The 20,592-nt window shown below is 45.2% G+C and overlaps 1 protein-coding gene across 1 annotated transcript in view; it reads right to left on the reverse strand.

Annotated features, from left to right (window-relative positions):
- Positions 1-20,592, reverse strand: part of CD247 (CD247 molecule) — a 132,256-nt gene that overhangs the window by 14,553 nt on the left and 97,111 nt on the right. The window contains exons 5-6 of the mRNA XM_056559890.1: positions 11,350-11,379; positions 10,840-10,893 (exon numbers count right to left, since the gene is read on the reverse strand). Coding sequence (XP_056415865.1) covers positions 10,840-10,893; positions 11,350-11,379 — 84 coding nt within the window. The remainder of the gene's footprint in view (positions 1-10,839; positions 10,894-11,349; positions 11,380-20,592) is intronic.

Raw genomic sequence — 20,592 nt, forward strand, 5'->3', positions numbered from 1 at the left:
ACACTGAGGACCCCCGTGAGGACACTATGAGGACCCCTGTGAGGAGGACACTGAGGACCCCTGTGAGGAGGACACTAGGAGGACCCCTGTGAGGAGGACACTGAGGACCCCTGTGAGGAGGACACTAGGAGGACACTGAGGACCCCCGTGAGGACACTATGAGGACCCCTGTGAGGAGGACACTGAGGACCCCTGTGAGGAGGACACTAGGAGGACCCTGTGAGGAGGACACTGAGGACCCCTGTGAGGAGGACACTGAGGACCTCTGTGAGGAGGACACTAGGAGGACCCCTGTGAGGAGGACACTAGGAGGACCCCTGTGAGGAGGACACTAGGAGGACCCCCGTGAGGATGACACTATGAGGACCCCCGTGAGGACACTGAGGACCCCTGTGAGGAGGACACTGAGGACCCCTGTGAGGAGGACACGAGGAGGACACTGAGGACCCCCGTGAGGACACTATGAGGACCCCTGTGAGGAGGACACTGAGGACCCCTGTGAGGAGGACACTAGGAGGACCCCTGTGAGGAGGACACTGAGGACCCCCGTGAGGACACTATGAGGACCCCTGTGAGGAGGACACTGAGGACCCCTGTGAGGAGGACACGAGGAGGACACTAAGGACCCCCGTGAGGACACTGAGGACCCCTGTGAGGAGGACACTGAGGACCCCTGTGAGGAGGACACTAGGAGGACCCTGTGAGGAGGACACTGAGGACCCCTGTGAGGAGGACATTGAGGACCTCTGTGAGGAGGACACTAGGAGGACCCCTGTGAGGAGGACACTAGGAGGACCCCTGTGAGGAGGGCACTAGGAGGACCCCTGTGAGGAGGGCACTAGGAGGACCCCTGTGAGGAGGACACTAGGAGGACCCCTGTGAGGAGGACACTAGGAGGACCCCCGTGAGGAGGACACTAGGAGGACCCCCGTGAGGAGGACACTATGAGGACCCCCGTGAGGATGACACTGAGGACCCTCGTAAGGACGACACTATGAGGACCCCCATGAGGAGGACACTATGAGGACCCCGTGAGGACACTATGAGGACCCCTGTGAGGAGGACACTATGAGGAGGACCCCTGTGAGGAGGACACTATGAGGAGGACCCCTGTGAGGAGGACACTATGAGGAGGACCCCTGTGAGGAGGACACTATGAGGACCCTCGTAAGGACGACACTGAGGACCCCCGTGAGGAGGACACTGAGGACCCCCATGAGGAGGACACTGAGGACCCCCGTGAGGAGGACACTATGAGGACCCCTGTGAGGAGGACACTGAGGACCCCTGTGAGGAGGACACTGAGGACCCCTGTGAGGAGGACACTAGGAGGACCCCTGTGAGGAGGACACTAGGAGGACACTGAGGACCCCCGTGAGGACACTATGAGGACCCCTGTGAGGAGGACACTGAGGACCCCTGTGAGGAGGACACTAGGAGGACCCCTGTGAGGAGGACACTGAGGACCCCTGTGAGGAGGACACTATGAGGACCCCCGTGAGGAGGACACTGAGGACCCCTGTGAGGAGGACATTGAGGACCTCTGTGAGGAGGACACTAGGCGGACCCCTGTGAGGAGGACACTAGGAGGACCCCTGTGAGGAGGACACTAGGAGGACACTGAGGACCCCCGTGAGGACACTATGAGGACCCCTGTGAGGAGGACACTGAGGACCCCTGTGAGGAGGACACTATGAGGACCCCTGTGAGGAGGACACTATGAGGACCCCCGTGAGGAGGACACTGAGGACCCCTGTGAGGAGGACACTAGGAGGACCCCTGTGAGGAGGACACTAGGAGGACCCCTGTGAGGAGGACACTAGGAGGACCCCTGTGAGGAGGACACTAGGAGGACCCCCGTGAGGAGGACACTAGGAGGACCCCCGTGAGGAGGACACTAGGAGGACCCCCGTGAGGAGGACACTATGAGGACCCCCGTGAGGATGACACTGAGGACCCTCGTAAGGACGACACTATGAGGACCCCCATGAGGAGGACACTGAGGACCCCCGTGAGGACACTATGAGGACCCCCGTGAGGAGGACACTATGAGGAGGACCCCTGTGAGGAGGACACTATGAGGAGGACCCCTGTGAGGAGGACACTATGAGGAGGACCCCTGTGAGGAGGACACTATGAGGAGGACCCCTGTGAGGAGGACACTATGAGGACCCTCGTAAGGACGACACTGAGGACCCCCATGAGGAGGACACTGAGGACCCCCGTGAGGAGGACACTTTGAGTACCACTTTCAGCACATAATCCAGAAGAACTACAAGTCCCAGCAGTCTACCCTGTGCTTCCTGTACATTCTGCTGGTTCTGTAGATCAGACGCCGCAGTATTTTCTCGTTTCCTCGGGAAAGCAGACGATGCTGATGATAAACGTCTCCTCGTGCCCACTGTGCCCTCTCCTGTCTACTGAACATACTGCACATGGGGGCCCGGGGGGTGCACAGAACGTATAGCAGAGCCGGGCGCGCGCCATAGATAACACACTGTGCTTTATACTCCAATAATAATAATACAGCCTGCAGCTAAAACCAGCCACCGGCACCGTGTACCGCCATATAACACCGGCAGCTGTGCCGCCACTGCGCCACGCTACCGCATACATAATACTGACCCTCATGGGTGTATGTAAGGTCATTGCTATACATCAATGCTTCCCAACTAGGGTGCCTCCAGCTGTTGCAAAACTACAACTCCCAGCATGCCCGGACAGCCAACGGCTGTCCGGGCATGCTGGGAGTTGTAGTTTTGCTATAGTTCCTATTACTGAGTTTCACGCCAAAATTTTTCAAATTAGCTTACACCAAAAAAAATAAAAATAAACACGCACGAAACGCGCCAGTTTTTTGAAAAGCGAGCGTGCCCTCCATTTTTCCTTTAGATTACAGGATATTTTCACCAGAAAAGTTTACACAAACTTTGGCGCAAAGGTTACACAAACTTTGGAATGATGTAAAAAAAAGTAAAAAAATAAATAAATTAAAAAAAAAGTTTTTTTTTCTTTCTCTTTCCAATGATACAAATTTTAAACGTGACATTGATAATATTTACGAACTGTAATATTTACGAGCTTTTGTTTTCGTAGAATAAATTGGGTCCAAACATCCGATCCGATAAATATTTGTGGATGGGGAAAAAAAAAAAAGAATTGGTGCGAAAAATAAACAAACTTCAAAACTTATGAAGACCAACAAAAAAGACGTCATAAAAAATGCCGTAACTTTTTTTTTTTTTTTGTAATGTTTGTGTATTTTGTTTATTTCCCCCTCTCCCCCACGTGTCTTATTAGCAGCATACACGTTTTTTGTTGTTGTTTTTTTTTTTAATCTAAAGTGACTGAAATCATGGTAAAAATGGCGCAAGTTGTTTTTCTTCTCAGATTTCCCAATTTCTGTAAAATTTCGCAACATTTACATCAATTATGCAGAATCGCCGTACGGACCTGGATGTGCCGCAAAGCCAAACGTGCCACCAGTTTAACCCCCTTAAAGGGGTACTCCAGTGGAAAACTTTTTTAAATCAACTGGTGCCAGAAAGTTAAACAGATTTGTAAATTACTTCTATTAAAAAAAACTTAATGCTTCCAATAATTATTAGCTGCTGAATAGTACAAAGGAAATGGTTTTCTTTTTGGAACACAGTGCTCTCTGCTGACATCACGAGCACAGTGCTCTCTGCTGACGTCTCTGTCCATTTTAGGAACTGTCCAGAGTAGGAGAAAATCCTCATAGCAAAAATATGCTGCTCTGGACAGTTCCTAAAATGGACAGAGATGTCAGCAGAGAGCACTGTGGTCAGGATGTCAGCAGAGAGCTCTGTGTTCCAAAAAGAAAATAATTTCCTCTGTAGTATTCAGCAGCTAATAAGTACTGGAAGGATTAAGATTTTTTAATAGAAGTAATTTACAAATATGTTTGACTTTCTGGCACCAGTTGATTAAAAAAAAAAAAAAAAGTAAATAAAGTTTTCCACCGGAGTACCCCTTAACCCCTTAAGGACTCAGCCCATTTTGGCCTTAAGGACTCAGACAATTTAATTTTTACGTTTTCATTTTTTCCTCCTCGCCTTCTAAAAATCATAACTCTTTTATATTTTCATCCACAGACTAGTATGAGGGCTTGTTTTTTGCACGACCAGTTGTCCTTTGTAATGACATCACTCATTATATCATAAAATGTATGGCGCAACCAAAAAACACTATTTTTGTGGGGAAATTAAAACGAAAAACGCAATTTTGCTAATTTTGGAAGGTTTTGTTTTCACGCCGTACAATTTCTGGTAAAAATGACATGTGTTCTTTATTCTGAAGGTCAATACGATTAAAATGATACCCATTATTATATACTTTTATATTATTGTTGCGCTTAAAAAAAATCACAAACTTTTTAACCAAATTAGTACGTTTATAATCCCTTTATTTTGATGACCTATAACTTTTTTATTTTTCCGTATAAGCGGCGGTATGGGGGCTCATTTTTTGCGCCATGATCTGTACTTTTTTTTGATACCACATTTGTATATAAAAAACTTTTAATACATTTTTTATAATTTTTTTTTTAATAAAATGTATTAAAAAAGTAGGAATTTTGGACTTTTTTAATTTTTTTTCGTTCACGCCGTTCACCGTACGGGATCATTAACATTTTATTTTAATAGTTCGGACATTTACGCACGCGGCGATACCAAATATGTCTATAAAAAATGTTTTTTACGCTTTTTGGGGGTAAAATAGGAAAAAACGGACGTTTTACTTTTTTATTGGGGGAGGGGATTTTTCACTTTTTTTTTACTTTTACTTTTACATTTTTTTACATTTTTTTTTACACTTGAATAGTCCCCATAGGGGACTATTCATAGCAATACCATGATTGCTAATACTGATCTGTTCTATGTATAGGACATAGAACAGATCAGTGTTTTCGGTGATCTTCTGCTCTGGTCTGCTCGATCACAGACCAGAGCAGGAGATGCCGGGAGCCGCACGGAGGAAGGAGAGGGGACCTCCGTGCGGCGTTATGAATGATCGGATCCCCGCAGCAGCGCTGCGGGCGATCCGATCGTTCATTTAAATCGCGAACTGCCGCAGATGCCGGGATCTGTATTGATCCCGGCACCTGAGGGGTTAATGGCGGACGCCCGCGAGATCGCGGGCGTCGGCCATTGCCGGCGGGTCCCTGGCTGCGATCAGCAGCCGGGATCAGCCGCGCATGACACGGGCATCGCTCCGATGCCCGCGGTTATGCTTAGGACATAAATGTACGTCCTGGTGCGTTAAGTACCACCTCACCAGGACGTACATTTACGTCCTGCGTCCTTAAGGGGTTTTTATTTTTGCGTATTCGTTTTTTCTTCCTTGCTTTCGTTTTTCGCGTGACCAAATTTCCTTTGTAACGACACCCCTCATTTTACCATAAAATGTACGGCGAACCCAAAACATATAATTTATGTAAACAGAAATGTTGTAAATATTGGAAGATTTCGTTTTCACGCTGTACACTTTACGGTAAAAATGACATGTTTTCTTTATTCTGTGGGTCAATTAGGAATAAAATGATACCCATCTTTACCTCCTTTTCTATTACTGTTCTGCTTTAACCCCTTAACGACGAAGGACGTATATTTATGTCCTCCACCGGCTCCCGCGATATGCCGCAGGGTCACGCGGTTTCCCCGCGTCATATCGGGTCGGTCATCAACGGCTGGGACCCGCAGCTAATACAGGACATCACCGATCGCGGCGATGTGCGGTATTAACCTTTCAGATGCGGCGATCAAAGCTGACTGCCGCGTCTGAAGCGAAAGTGAAAGTATCCCGGCTGCTCAGTCGGGCTGTTCGGGACCGCCGCGGTGAAATCGCGGCGTCCCGAACAGCTTACAGGACACCGGGAGGGCCCTTACCTGCCTCCTCTGTGTCCGATCGGCAAATGACTGCTCCGTGCCTGAGATCCAGGCAGGATCAGTCAAGCGCCGATAACACTGATCACAGGCGTGTTAATACACACCAGTGATCAGCATGAGAGATCAGTGTGTGCAGTGTTATAGGTCCCTATGGGATAACAATGATCAGTATAAGAGATCAGTGTGTGCAGTGTTATAGGTCCCTATGGGATAACAATGATCAGTGTGTGCAGTGTTATAGGTCCCTATGGGATAACAATGATCAGTATAAGAGATCAGTGTGTGCAGTGCTATAGGTCCCTATGGGATAACAATGATCAGTATAAGAGATCAGTGTGAGCAGTGCTATAGGTCCCTATGGGATAATAATGATCAGCATGAGAGATCAGTGTGTGCAGTGCTATAGGTCCCTATGGGATAATAATGATCAGCATGAGAGATCAGTGTGTGCAGTGCTATAGGTCCCTATGGGATAACAATGATCAGTATAAGAGATCAGTGTGAGCAGTGCTATAGGTCCCTATGGGATAATAATGATCAGCATGAGAGATCAGTGTGTGCAGTGCTATAGGTCCCTATGGGATAATAATGATCAGCATGAGAGATCAGTGTGTGCAGTGCTATAGGTCCCTATGGGATAACAATGATCAGTATAAGAGATCAGTGTGTGCACTGTTATAGGTCCCTATGGGAGAATAATGATCAGTATAAGAGATCAGTGTGTGCAGTGTTATAGGTCCCTGTGGAATAACAATGATCAGTATAAGAGATCAGTGTGTGCAGTGCTATAGGTCCCTATGGGATAACAATGATCAGTATAAGAGATCAGTGTGAGCAGTGCTATAGGTCCCTATGGGATAACAATGATCAGTGTAAGAGATCAGTGTGTGCAGTGTTATAGGTCCCTATGGGATAACAATGATCAGTGTAAGAGATCAGTGTGTGCAGTGTTATAGGTCCCTATGGGATAACAATGATCAGTGTAAGAGATCAGTGTGTGCAGTGTTATAGGTCCCTATGGGATAATAATGATCAGTATAAGAGATCAGTGTGTGCAGTGTTATAGGTCCATATGGGATAACAATGATCAGTATAAGAGATCAGTGTGTGCAGTTTTATAGGTCCCTATGGGATAACAATGATCAGTGTAAGAGATCAGTGTGTGCAGTGTTATAGGTCCCTATGGGATAACAATGATCAGTGTAAGAGATCAGTGTGTGCAGTGTTATAGGCCCCTATGGGAGCTATAACACTGCAAAAAAAAAAATAATGAAAAAAAAAGTGTTAATAAAGATCATTTAACCCCTTCCCTAATAAAAATTTTGAATCACCCCCCTTTTCCCATAAAAAAAAACCCGTGTAAATAAAAATAAACATGTGGTATCGCCGCGTGCGTAAATGTCCGAACTATAAAAATATCGTTAATTAAACCGCACGGTCAATGGCGTACGCGCAAAAAAATAAAAAATTCCAAAAAAGCTTTTTTTTGGCCACTTTTTATATCATTGACCCCTTAAGGACCCATGACGTACGCGTACGTCATGAGTCCCGGTCCTGCGATATAACGCGGGGTCAGACGGCGACCCCGCATCATATCGCGGCGGGCCCGGCGTCATAGTGAAGCCTGGACCTGCCGCTAATAGCGCGCGGCACTGATCGCGGTGCCGCGTGTTATTAACCCTTTAGCCACGCGCTCAAAGCTGAGCAGCGCGGCTAAAAACGAAAGTAAAATGTGCCGGTTAGCTCAGGGAGCTGTTCGGGATCGCTGCGGTATAATCGTGGCATCACGAACAGCTGTAGCACAGGAGGAGGTCTTCTTACCTTCTCCTGCGCTGTCCGATCGCCGAACGAATGCTTCCAGCCTGAGATCCAGACCTGAGCATTCAATCGCCGAAAACACTGATTGATGCATTCCTATGGAGATGGATCAATCAGTGTAAAAGATCAGTAAATGCAATGTTATAGCGTCCCCTATAGGAGCTATAATATTGTATAAGAAAAGTGTAAAAAAATCATTAACCCTTTCAATTATCCCTTCCCCTAATAAAAGTTGGAATCACCCGGCATTTCCAAGAATAAAAAAAACACAGTGTAAATAAAAATAAACATATGTGGTTTTGCCGCGTGCGGAAATGTCCGAATCATAAAAATATACCGCTTTTTAAACCGCATGTTCAATGGCGTAAGTGCAAAAAAATTCAAAAGTCCAAAATAGCGCATTTTTGATCACTTTTTATACCACAAAAAAGTGAATAAAAATTTATCAAAAAGTCTGATCAGAACAAAAATGGTTCCGCTAAAAACTTCAGATCACGGCGCAAACAATGAGCCCTCATAGCGCCCTGAACACAGAAAAATAAAAAGTTATAGGGGTCAGAAGAGGACATTTTTAAACGTATAAATTTTCCTGCATGTAGTTATGATTTTTTCCAGAAGTGCGACAATATCTAACCTATATAAGTAGGGGATCATTTTAATCGTATGGACCTACAGAATAATGATAAGGTGTCATTTTTACCGAAATATGCACTGCGTAGAAACGGAAGCCCCCAAAAGTTACAAAATGGTGTTTTATCTTCGATTTTATCGCACAATGATTTTTTTTTCCGTTTCGCCGAGAATTTTTGGGTAAAATGACTGATTTCACTGCAAAGTAGAATTGGTGACGCAAAAAATAAGCCATAATATTGATTTTTAGGTGGAAAATTTAAAGGGTTATGATTTTTAAAAGGTAAGGAGGAAAAAACGAAAGCGCAATAATGAAAAACCCTGCGTCCTTAAGGGGTTAAAAAAAAAAGTATGTGTTAAATTGCCTTATTTTGACCACCTATAACTTTCTCATTTTTCGGTATATGGGCTAATTTTTTGCGCTGTAATCTGTAGGGGCTTTTTTTTGTATCACTTTTGCATATATGTGACTATTTGATTGCATTTTACAATTTTTCTTTTTTCGGAATGTGATGTGACCAAAACACTGCAATTTTTTTATTTTTTTCACGTTTACAACATTCACCGTACTAAATAATTTACATGATATTTTGATAGTTTGGACATTTATGCTTGCGTCGATACCAACTATGTTTATTATGATTATTATTATTATTTTTGTTTTGTTTTTACATTTTTTTGGGGGGGAAAAAGGGGTGATTAAAATTTTCATTGAGGGAGGGGATTTTTCAAAAAAATTTTTTAACTTTTTTTATTTATTTATTTCGTTATTTTTTTTTTTTACACTTTTTGTCTCCCCATAGGGGGCTATCTATAGCAATTATTAGATTGCTAATACTGTTCAATGCTATACATAGGCATAGCACTGATCAGTATTATCAGCGATCTTCTTCTCTGGTCTGCCCGATGTCAGACCAGAGGAGAAGACCCCCGGGAGAGCGGCCAGAGGCAGGTTAGGGGACCTCCGCCCGCCATTTTGATGATCTGATCCCTGTGGCCGGACCGTGGGGGCGATCCGATCATCCAGCAGAACGCCCACATTGCCACAGATGCTGTGATCTGTATTGATCGCGGCATCTGAGGGGTTAATGGCGGACATCAGCCCATTGCAGTAGAGGCCCATTGGATTCTGCTGCACAGTTTAAACGGCAAAATCGTCTACCGTGGAAATTCCAATTCCAGTCTCGGCAGAAACAATTCCTTTCTGTGGATTCCAATCGGGAATGCATTGCCGTCTATGGAGACTGTGTGCGTTTCCGAGCGGTCCCAGCTCCGGCATGTTGTGCTGCCGCTAATAGTATTTTTGCAATGTCAAATGCTTTATATAACTTTGGAAAAAAATTTCAAAGCGAGAATAATCTTTAAAAAATTTACTTTTTGCCAGAATTTTCGGATAAAGCTTTTGAAATTGTCCCGTTTTCTCGACAAAATCCGATAACACGCCCGCTTTTCAAAAACTGGAGCGCCTCGTGCAAACTTTTTTTTTTTTTTTTTTGGTGTAAACTCCTTCGAAAATGCGCCGAAATTTGGTAAAAAATGTGGCGCCAAGTTTTAAACATCTAAAACCAACCCCCCACCCCCCCAATGTCTTTCAATCCCCTAACCATTTTCACCATCTCTGATTGCTGTCAGTGAATGATACGTTCCTGTTTTTCGGCCAAACGTTGCACAGCTGAGAGTTTGCAACAATTGCAACCGCACCTGTATTGACAGTTTGCTACAATGTATCAGATGAGAGTCTGGATTGGACACAATTGTATCAAATTTTGGCATCTGGATGTTAACACATATGTTGCCGGTGTGCGCCCAGCTGTTGCAAAACTACAACTCCCAGCATGCCCTGACAGCCTTCGGCTGTCAGGGCATGCTGGGAGTTGTAGTTTTGCAACAGATACAGGTTGGAGAATTCTACCATACACTAACAGCAAGCAGATATGTTGAAAATTTGAAGAATTTGAAACAACAATGTTTATCGGGAAGTTTCAAAACTTTTTACTAGAATCTTTTAAAGGGGTACTCCACTGGAAAACTTTTTTTTTTTTTTCTTAAATCAATTTATGCCAGAAAGTTAAACAGATTTGTAAATGACTTCTATCTTAAAATCATAATCCTTCCAGTACTTATCAGCTGCTGTATACTACAGAGGAAGTTGTGTCGTTCTTTCCAGTCTGACCACAGTGCTCTCTGCTGACACCTCTGTCCATATCAGGAACTGTCAGGGAGCAGGAGAGGTTTGCTATGGGCACTTGCTTCTACTCTGGACAGTTCCTGACACAGAGGTGGCAGCAGAGAGCAGACTGGAAAGAACTACACAACTTCCAGTGGAGCCTACAGCAGCTGATAAGTACTGGAAGGATTAAGATTTTGAAATAGAAGTAATTTACAAATCTGTTTAACTTTCTGGCGCCAGTTGATTTAAAAAAAAAATATATATATTCCTTTTAAGTTTTTGAGCCCCCGAAGGACCTTATAAGGCACTTACCTGCTTGACCCGGATGTCGCTGTAGGGATCGTTCATCTTGTCTCTTTGCAGATCCTGAAATATTTAAAAGCAAAAAACATTTTTACATCCTAAAAATAGAACAGAATTAAGGAAAAAAAATCTGAAAAAAATAAAAACAAAAACCACTTTGTCAGTATTCTACCTACCAGAAAATGTCATCTTACTAACCTATGTTATAGGACCGAATGGGGTAATGGTTCTCCTTGAGGAGAACACCAAATGGTGAGTGGAGAATTATGGGAGAAAAAAAGCAGTGCAAAGTAATTTGCTCTCTGGAGCCACCTACTGGAGGAGTCAATGTTTGAGTCTTGCCTTATGTTGTCCGGGCATGCTGGGAGTTGTAGTTTTGCGACAGCCGGGGGCACACTGATTGGAAACACTTTTCTCAACCTTTCCGTGGGCCACTAATATAGACTCATAACTTCCGACTTTTCACCGTTATTTGTGACTCACGATCCAATAATCTCTGTCGTCCCACAAGATACTTACATGATAGACGGAATTTTCTGGACTCTTCATCTGTTGCAGAAAAAAATATATATATTAATAGACAGAATGTGATATAGTTAGATATAAGGATGATTATTTATTATTTTATAATATATTATCATCATCATCATAATTATTATTATCATCATCATCATCATCATCATCATCATCATCATCATCATTATTAATATCATTATTATTATCATTATTAATAATTATTATTATCATTATTATTCTTATCATCATTATTAATATCATTATTATCATCATCATTATTATTATCATTATTATCATCATCACCATTATTATTATCATTATCATCATTATTGTTATTATCATCATCATTATTATCATCATTATGATCATCATTATCATCATCATCATCATCATCATTATTGTTATTATTATCATCATTATCATTATTATTATTATTATGATCATTATTTTTATTATTATTACTATTATCATCATTATTATTAGTAGTAGTAATAATTAGAGATGAGCGAACTTACAGTAAATTCGATTCGTCACAAACTTCTCGGCTCGGCAGTTGATGACATTTCCTGCGTAAATTAGTTCAGCTTTCAGGTGCTCCGGTGGCTGGAGACTCTTTCCTAGTACTGTATCCACCTTTTCCAGCCACCGGAGCCCCTGAAAGCTGAACTAATTTATGCAGGAAAAGTCATCAACTGCCGAGCCGAGAAGTTCGTGACGAATCAAATTTACTGTAAATTCGCTCATCTCTAGTAATAATAATAATAGTAATAATAATATGCTATTAATAACCATTTTCTTTATTAGTAGTAGTATTAATAATAGTAGTAATAATATTTTATTATTAAAATTATTCTTTTATTAATAATAATTATAATAATTATAATATAAGAATTATAAAAATAATAGTAATAATAGTAGTAATATTAATAATATTTTATTAACATTTTTATTATTATTATTATTATTATTATGTAGAATGAATAAACCCTTTTTACTGAATGTAAAAATATTATTTTATTATTTTAACACCTTAAAGGGGTACTCCACTGGAAAACTTTTTTTTTTCTTAAATCAACTGGTGCCCAAACGTTTAACAGATTTGTAAATTATTTCTATTAAAAAATCCTAATCCTTCCAGTACTTATCAGCTGCTGTTATGATCCACAGGAAGTTATTTTTTTATTTTTTTTTCCTTTCTGCCTGACCACAGTGCTCTCTGCTGACACCACTGTCCGTTTTAGGAACTGTCCAGAGCAGGGTAGGTTTGCTATGGGGATTTGCTTGTACTCTGGACAGTTCCTAACATGAACAGAGGTGTCAGCAGAGAGCACTGTGGTCAGACAGAAAGAAAATTCAAAAAGAGAAGAACTTCATGTGGATCATAGCAGCTGATAAGTACTGGAAGGATTAAGATTTTTTTTAATAGAAGTAATTTACAAATCTGTTTAACTTTCTGGCACCAGTTCTAAAAATCATAACGCTTTTTATTTAGCACCTACAGACCCATATGAGGGCTTGTTTCTTTGCGTCACCAATTGTACTTTGTAATGACATCAATCATTCCATAACAACATAACCTGCGGCGAAACAAAAATATATATATAATATAATATACAATTGGGGCTTCGGTTTCTACACAGCGCAATTTTCGGTCATATGACACCTTATCTTTATTCTGTAGGTCCGTACGGTTACAAGGATACCCAATTTATGTAGGTTTTATTTTATTTTGCTACATGCACCAAAATGAGTACGTTTAAATTTGTCCTCTTCTGACCCCTAGAACTTTTTTTTATTTTTGGGACCATTTTTGTTTTTATGGGACTTTTTGATTGCTTTTAAAAAAATTTTTTTTATGGTATATGAAATGACCAAAAGTTCGGAATTTTGGACAATTTTTTTTTTTACATGTACTCCATCAACCGCGCAGTTTAACTAACCGTATTTTTTAATAGTTCGGACATTTACACGTGGTGAGACCACATATGTTTGTTTATTTTTAATCACATAATTTTATTTAAAAATTGTGAAAAGGGGGGGGGGGGTGATTCAAACTTTTATTAGGAAAGGGGTTAATTCACTTTCATAAAAAAAAAAAAAATGTATTAATTTTTTTTACACTTTTTAACTTTTTTTTTTTTTCCTTAGTCCCCATAGGGAGCTATAGCATATAATCTTGTGATTGCATACACTGATCAATGCAAGCTTTGGCTCAGTATTGATCAGTGTTATCGGTGCTCTGCTGCTCTAGCCCGCCATGGCTGGCCAGAGCTTCAGAGCACCGATTGGATGGTGACGCCCTCCCGCGCGTCAGCTGATCGGGACTTGCGATTTCGCTGCAGGTGTCACAATCCACTCCGCTGAGCTAACCGTCACAGTTAACTCCGGCATTTAGACACCACAATCAATTTTAATCGCATTGTCTAAAGGGTTAATGCCGGGCATGAGCCCGATCGGCGACGTCCGGCATTAACTGTGGGTCCTGGCTGCTGATAGCTGAGGATGGTTCTACCCCCGGTAATGGGATCAGGGCGTACAAGTACACCTTTCATCCTTAACAGGTTAAATATTATTATTGTTGTTTTTATTAAAGCTTTTACCCATATCATGTACACTCGCCATGACTAGTCCTACAGCGCCATCTGTTTTTGTTATTTTACGTATACTTTTTAAGTCCCCATAGGGACATGCTTCTACATTCTATGTCCTAACACTGAATAATGCTGGGCTATTGCATCAGTGTTATCGGCGATCTACTGATCGAGCCTGCATCAACAGACTCTCTCAGCAGATCAAACCCATACAGAGCAGGTAAGGAGACCTCCGGCGGGCAAACAAACCAATCGGACCCCTGTATACATATTGTGGGGTGCCGATCAGTCAGGGGGACAATCATCGCGGCACTTGAATGCTGTGATGATCATTATTGATCAGGGCACTTTAAAAGGGGTACTCCGCTGCTCACAAACTGTTCCGAACACCGGAGCCGGCGCGGGGAGCTCGTGAAGTCATAGCCCCGCCCCTTCATGATGTCACACCCCGCCCCCTCAATGCAAGTCTATGGGAGGGGGCGTTACGCCCCCTCCCATAGACTTGCATTGAGGGGGCGGGGCGAGACATCATGAGGGGGCGGTGCTATGATGTCACGAGCTGCCGGCTCCAGCGTTCGGAACAGTTGGTTCCAAACGCTGAGCAGCGGAGTACCCCTTTAAGTAGTAAATGACGGAGAATGGCAAAATCGCTGTTCTCATTCATTGACTGTAAGTGCGCGGTTTCCGATTCCGCCTGTGCTCGCTTTATAGTCTGAATGGCGCTCAGGACGTAAATGTGTGTGTGTGTATATATATATATATATATATATCAAATTATATACTATTTTCCGGCTGTATTTCCTGATTTTTTTCTATTTAACAATGGGTGAACCCGACATTTTTGGGTTTTTACATGACCTACATTGACTTTTTACGGACTGAAAGTTTTTCCATTTTTCGAATACAGCGCTTACATAGCCTCAAACAGCGTAGACCATTGCTTCCCAACCAGGGTGCCCCCAGCTGTTGCAAAACTACAACTACAACTGTAGTTTTGCAACAGCTGGAGGTGCCCTGGTTGGGAAACTCTCTCCCGGGCATGGAATAAAAAAAAAAAAAAAAATTCCTATAAAGATAAAATCCCATCTGGCGACAATGTATCAGGAATAGAAAACAGAGCTTATTTCTATGAAAAACACCACCTCCCCTGTCCTCTGGCTGTGTGCGGTATTAAAGCTTGGTTCCATACACTTCGATTGAACTGAGCTGCAATACCACATACAACCTGAGGACAAGGGTGGCGCAGTTTTATATTTTTTTTTAAAGACATCAGCTGTTTTTCTAATCCGGGATAACGTCGTTACGGGGTAAAAGCATCCGATGGGGGCCTAATATAGGGCTCTATCGGTATAAACACCACGGCGTCTCGGCTCAGATGGGTATTTGTATGAGCCGCGTTTCGCCGCCTCGATCTGTGCTCAGAATAAATCACTTATTGACAGAAATGGCTGTAAATCTCGTCTCCTGGAGTACAAAGCCGCCGTCGCTCAGACTCTGCACTTCAAAGCCCTGGGAAGCTTTTTGTTGTTTGTTTTTCCGTAGCAGCCGCGGCCGTGTGATGTTTCTTATCCTGATACCTGCGTCTCCCGTATCCAGACTCGGGCGGGAGACATCACAGGAGGACGGTCGGCGCCTTCACACGGCCGGGACGCATAGGGAATCAGATGGATGATAAATATCTCACCGGAGGATTCAGCGCCGTTCTCTCCTCTACTTCACAATCTTTTATCTTCTGACTGCGGCAAATCCCGGCCAATTAATGTCCGCCACGCGGTCTGATGGATGTGGAACCATGTCCGTCTCATATTGAACAATGCCGCCCTTTCTACTGCGGCCAAGAGGAGACGCGTGATATGGCGGCCATTACTGTAGAGAAGGTGATGACTGCGGGGGCCATTACTATAGAGAAGGTGACAACTGCGGGGGCCATTACTGTAGAGAAGGTGACAACTGCGGGGGCCATTACTATAGAGAAGGAGATGACTGCGGGGGCCATTACTATAGAGAAGGTGACAACTGCGGGGGCCATTACTATAGAGAAGGTGACAACTGCGGGGGCCATTACTATAGAGAAGGTGACAACTGCGGGGGCCATTACTATAGAGAAGGTGATGACTGCGGGGGCCATTACTATAGAGAAGGTGATGACTGCGGGGGCCATTACTATAGAGAAGGTGGTGACTGTGGGGGCCATTACTATAGAGAAGGTGATGACTGCGGGGGCCATTACTGTAGAGAAGGTGACGACTGCGGGGGCCATTACTATAGAGAAGGTGATGACTGCGGGGGCCATTACTATAGAGAAGGTGATGACTGCGGGGGCCATTACTATAGAGAAGGTGACGACTGCGGGGGCCATTACTATAGAGAAGGAGATGACTGCGGGGGCCATTACTATAGAGAAGGTGATGACTGCGGGGGCCATTACTGTAGAGAAGGTGATTACTGCGGGGGCCATTACTGTAGAGAAGGTGACAACTGCGGGGGCCATTACTATAGAGAAGGTGACAACTGCGGGGGCCATTACTATAGAGAAGGTGACAACTGCGGGGGCCATTACTATAGAGAAGGTGATGACTGCGGGACCCATTACTATAGAGAAGGTGACGACTGCGGGGGCCATTACTGTAGAGAAGGTGAGGACTGCGGGGGCCATTACTGTAGAGAAGGTGATGACTGCGGGGACCATTACTATAGGGAAGGTGATGACTGCGGGGGCCATTACTATAGAGAAGGTGATGACTGCGGGGGCCATTACTGTAGAGAAGGTGATGACTGCGGGGGCCATTACTATAGAGAAGGTGATGACTGCGGGGGCCATTACTATAGAGAAGGTGATGACTGCGGGGGCCATTACTGTAGAGAAGGTGATGACTGCGGGGGTCATTACTATAGAGAAGGTGATGACTGCGGGGGCCATTACTGTAGAGAAGGTGACGACTGCGGGGGCCATTACTATAGAGAAGGTGATGACTGCGGGGGCCATTACTATAGAGAAGGTGATGACTGCGGGGGCCATTACTATAGAGAAGGTGATGACTGCGGGGGCCATTACTATAGAGAAGGTGATGACTGCGGGGGCGATTAATCTAGAGAAGGTCAGGACTGAGGGAGCCATTACTATAGAGGAGGTGAGGACTGCGGGGGCCATTACTATAGAGAAGGTGATGACTGCGGGGGCCATTACTATAGAGAAGGTGATGACTGCGGGGGCCATTACTATAGAGAAGGTGATGACTGCGGGGGCCATTACTATAGAGAAGGTGACGATTGCAGGGGCCATTACTATAGAGAAGGTGAGGACTGCGGGGGCCATTACTGTAGAGAAGGTGATGACTGCGGGGGCCATTACTGTAGAGAAGGTGATGACTGCGGGGGACATTACTATAGAGGAGGTGATGACTGCGGGGGCCATTACTATAGAGAAGGTGATGACTGCGGGAGCCATTACTATAGAGAAGATGATGACTGCGGGGGCCATTACTATAGAGAAGGTGATGACTGCGGGTGCCATTACTGTAGAGAAGGTGACGACTGCGGGGGCCATTACTATAGAGAAGGTGATGACTGCGGGACCCATTACTATAGAGAAGGTGATGACTGCGGGGGCCATTACTGTAGAGAAGGTGATGACTGCGGGGGCCATTACTATAGAGAAGGTGATGACTGCGGGGGCCATTACTATAGAGAAGGTGATGACTGCGGGAGCCATTACTATAGAGAAGATGATGACTGCGGGGGCCATTACTATAGAGAAGGTGATGACTGCGGGTGCCATTACTGTAGAGAAGGTGACGACTGCGGGGGCCATTACTATAGAGAAGGTGATGACTGCGGGGGCCATTACTATAGAGAAGATGAGGACTGCGGGGGCCATTACTATAGAGAAGGTGATGACTGCGGGGGCCATTACTATAGAGAAGGTGATGACTGCTGGGGCGATTGATCTAGAGAAGGTCAGGACTGAGGGAGCCATTACTATAGAGAAGGTGAGGACTGCGGGGGCCATTACTATAGAGAAGGTGAGGACTGCGGGGGCCATTACTATAGAGAAGGTGATGACTGCGGGGGCCATTACTATAGAGAAGGTGAAGACTGCGGGGGCCATTACTGTAGAGAAGGTGATGACTGCGGGGGCCATTACTGTAGAGAAGGTGATGACTGCGGGGGCCATTACTGTAGAGGGAGTGATGACTGCGGGGGCCATTACTATAGAGAAGGTGATGACTGCGGGGGCCATTACTATAGAGAAGGTGATGACTGCGGGGGCCATTACTATAGAGAAGGTGATGACTGCGGGACCCATTACTATAGAGAAGGTGATGACTGCGGGGGCCATTACTGTAGAGAAGGTGATGACTGCGGGGGCCATTACTATAGAGAAGGTGATGACTGCGGGGGCCATTATTATAGAGAAGGTGACGATTGCGGGGGCCATTACTATAGAGGAGGTGAGGACTGCGGGGGCCATTACTGTAGAGAAGGTGATGACTGCGGGGGCCATTACTATAGAGAAGGTGATGACTGCGGGGGCCATTACTATAGAGAAGGTGATGACTGCGGGAGCCATTACTATAGAGGAGGTGATGACTGCGGGGGCCATTACTATAGAGAAGGTGATGACTGCGGGGGACATTACTATAGAGGAGGTGATGACTGCGGGGGCCATTACTATAGAGAAGGTGATGACTGCGGGGGCCATTACTATAGAGGAGGTGATGACTGCGGGGGCCATTACTATAGAGAAGGTGAGGACTGCGGGGGTCATTACTATAGAGAAGGTGATGACTGCGGGTGCCATTACTGTAGAGAAGGTGACGACTGCGGGGGCCATTACTATAGAGAAGGTGACGACTGCGGGGGCCATTACTATAGAGAAGGTGATGACTGCGGGGGCCATTACTATAGAGGAGGTGATGACTGCGGGGGCCATTACTATAGAGAAGGTGAGGACTGCGGGTGCCATTACTGTAGAGAAGGTGACGACTGCGGGGGCCATTACTATAGAGAAGGTGACGGCTGCGGGGGCCATTACTATAGAGAAGATGAGGACTGCGGGGGCCATTACTATAGAGAAGGTGATGACTGCGGGGGCCATTACTATAGAGAAGGTGATGACTGCGGGGGCCATTACTATAGAGAAGGTGACGATTGCGGGGGCCATTACTATAGAGAAGGTGAGGACTGCGGGGGCCATTACTGTAGAGAAGGTGATGACTGCGGGGGCCATTACTGTAGAGAAGGTGATGACTGCGGGGGACATTACTATAGAGGAGGTGATGACTGCGGGAGCCATTACTATAGAGAAGGTGATGACTGCGGGGGCCATTACTATAGAGAAGGTGATGACTGCGGGAGCCATTACTATAGAGAAGATGATGACTGCGGGGGCCATTACTATAGAGAAGGTGATGACTGCGGGTGCCATTACTGTAGAGAAGGTGACGACTGCGGGGGCCATTAATATAGAGAAGGTGACGACTGCGGGGGCCATTACTATAGAGAAGATGAGGACTGCGGGGGCCATTACTATAGAGAAGGTGATGACTGCGGGGGCCATTACTATAGAGAAGGTGATGACTGCGGGAGCCATTACTATAGAGAAGGTGATGACTGCTGGGGCGATTGATCTAGAGAAGGTCAGGACTGAGGGAGCCATTACTATAGAGAAGGTGAGGACTGCGGGGGCCATTACTATAGAGAAGGTGAGGACTGCGGGGGCCATTACTATAGAGAAGGTGATGACTGCGGGGGCCATTACTATAGAGAAGGTGACGACTGCGGGGGCCATTACTATAGAGAAGGTGATGACTGCGGGGGCCATTACTATAGAGAAGGTGATGACTGCGGGGGCCATTACTATAGAGAAGGTGAAGACTGCGGGGGCCATTACTGTAGAGAAGGTGATGACTGCGGGGGCCATTACTGTAGAGAAGGTGATGACTGCGGGGGCCATTACTGTAGAGAAGGTGATGACTGCGGGGGCCATTACTGTAGAGGAGGTGATGACTGCGGGGGCCATTACTATAGAGAAGGTGATGACTGCGGGGGCCATTACTATAGAGAAGGTGATGACTGCGGGGGCCATTACTATAGAGAAGGTGATGACTGCGGGACCCATTACTATAGAGAAGGTGATGACTGCGGGGGCCATTACTGTAGAGAAGGTGATGACTGCGGGGGCCATTACTATAGAGAAGGTGATGACTGCGGGGGCCATTACTATAGAGAAGGTGACGATTGCGGGGGCCATTACTATAGAGGAGGTGAGGACTGCGGGGCCATTACTGTAGAGAAGGTGATGACTGCGGGGGACATTACTATAGAGGAGGTGATGACTGCGGGGGCCATTACTATAGAGAAGGTGATGACTGCGGGGGCCATTACTATAGAGGAGGTGATGACTGCGGGGGCCATTACTATAGAGAAGGTGAGGACTGCGGGGGTCATTACTATAGAGAAGGTGATGACTGCGGGTGCCATTACTGTAGAGAAGGTGACGACTGCGGGGGCCATTACTATAGAGAAGGTGACGACTGCGGGGGCCATTACAATAGAGAAGATGAGGACTGCGGGGGCCATTACTATAGAGAAGGTGATGACTGCGGGGGCCATTACTATAGAGAAGGTGATGACTGCGGGGACCATTACTATA

The sequence above is a fragment of the Hyla sarda genome, chromosome 2 (genome assembly GCF_029499605.1).
Source record: "Hyla sarda isolate aHylSar1 chromosome 2, aHylSar1.hap1, whole genome shotgun sequence".
NCBI classification, from domain to species: Eukaryota; Metazoa; Chordata; class Amphibia; order Anura; family Hylidae; genus Hyla; species Hyla sarda.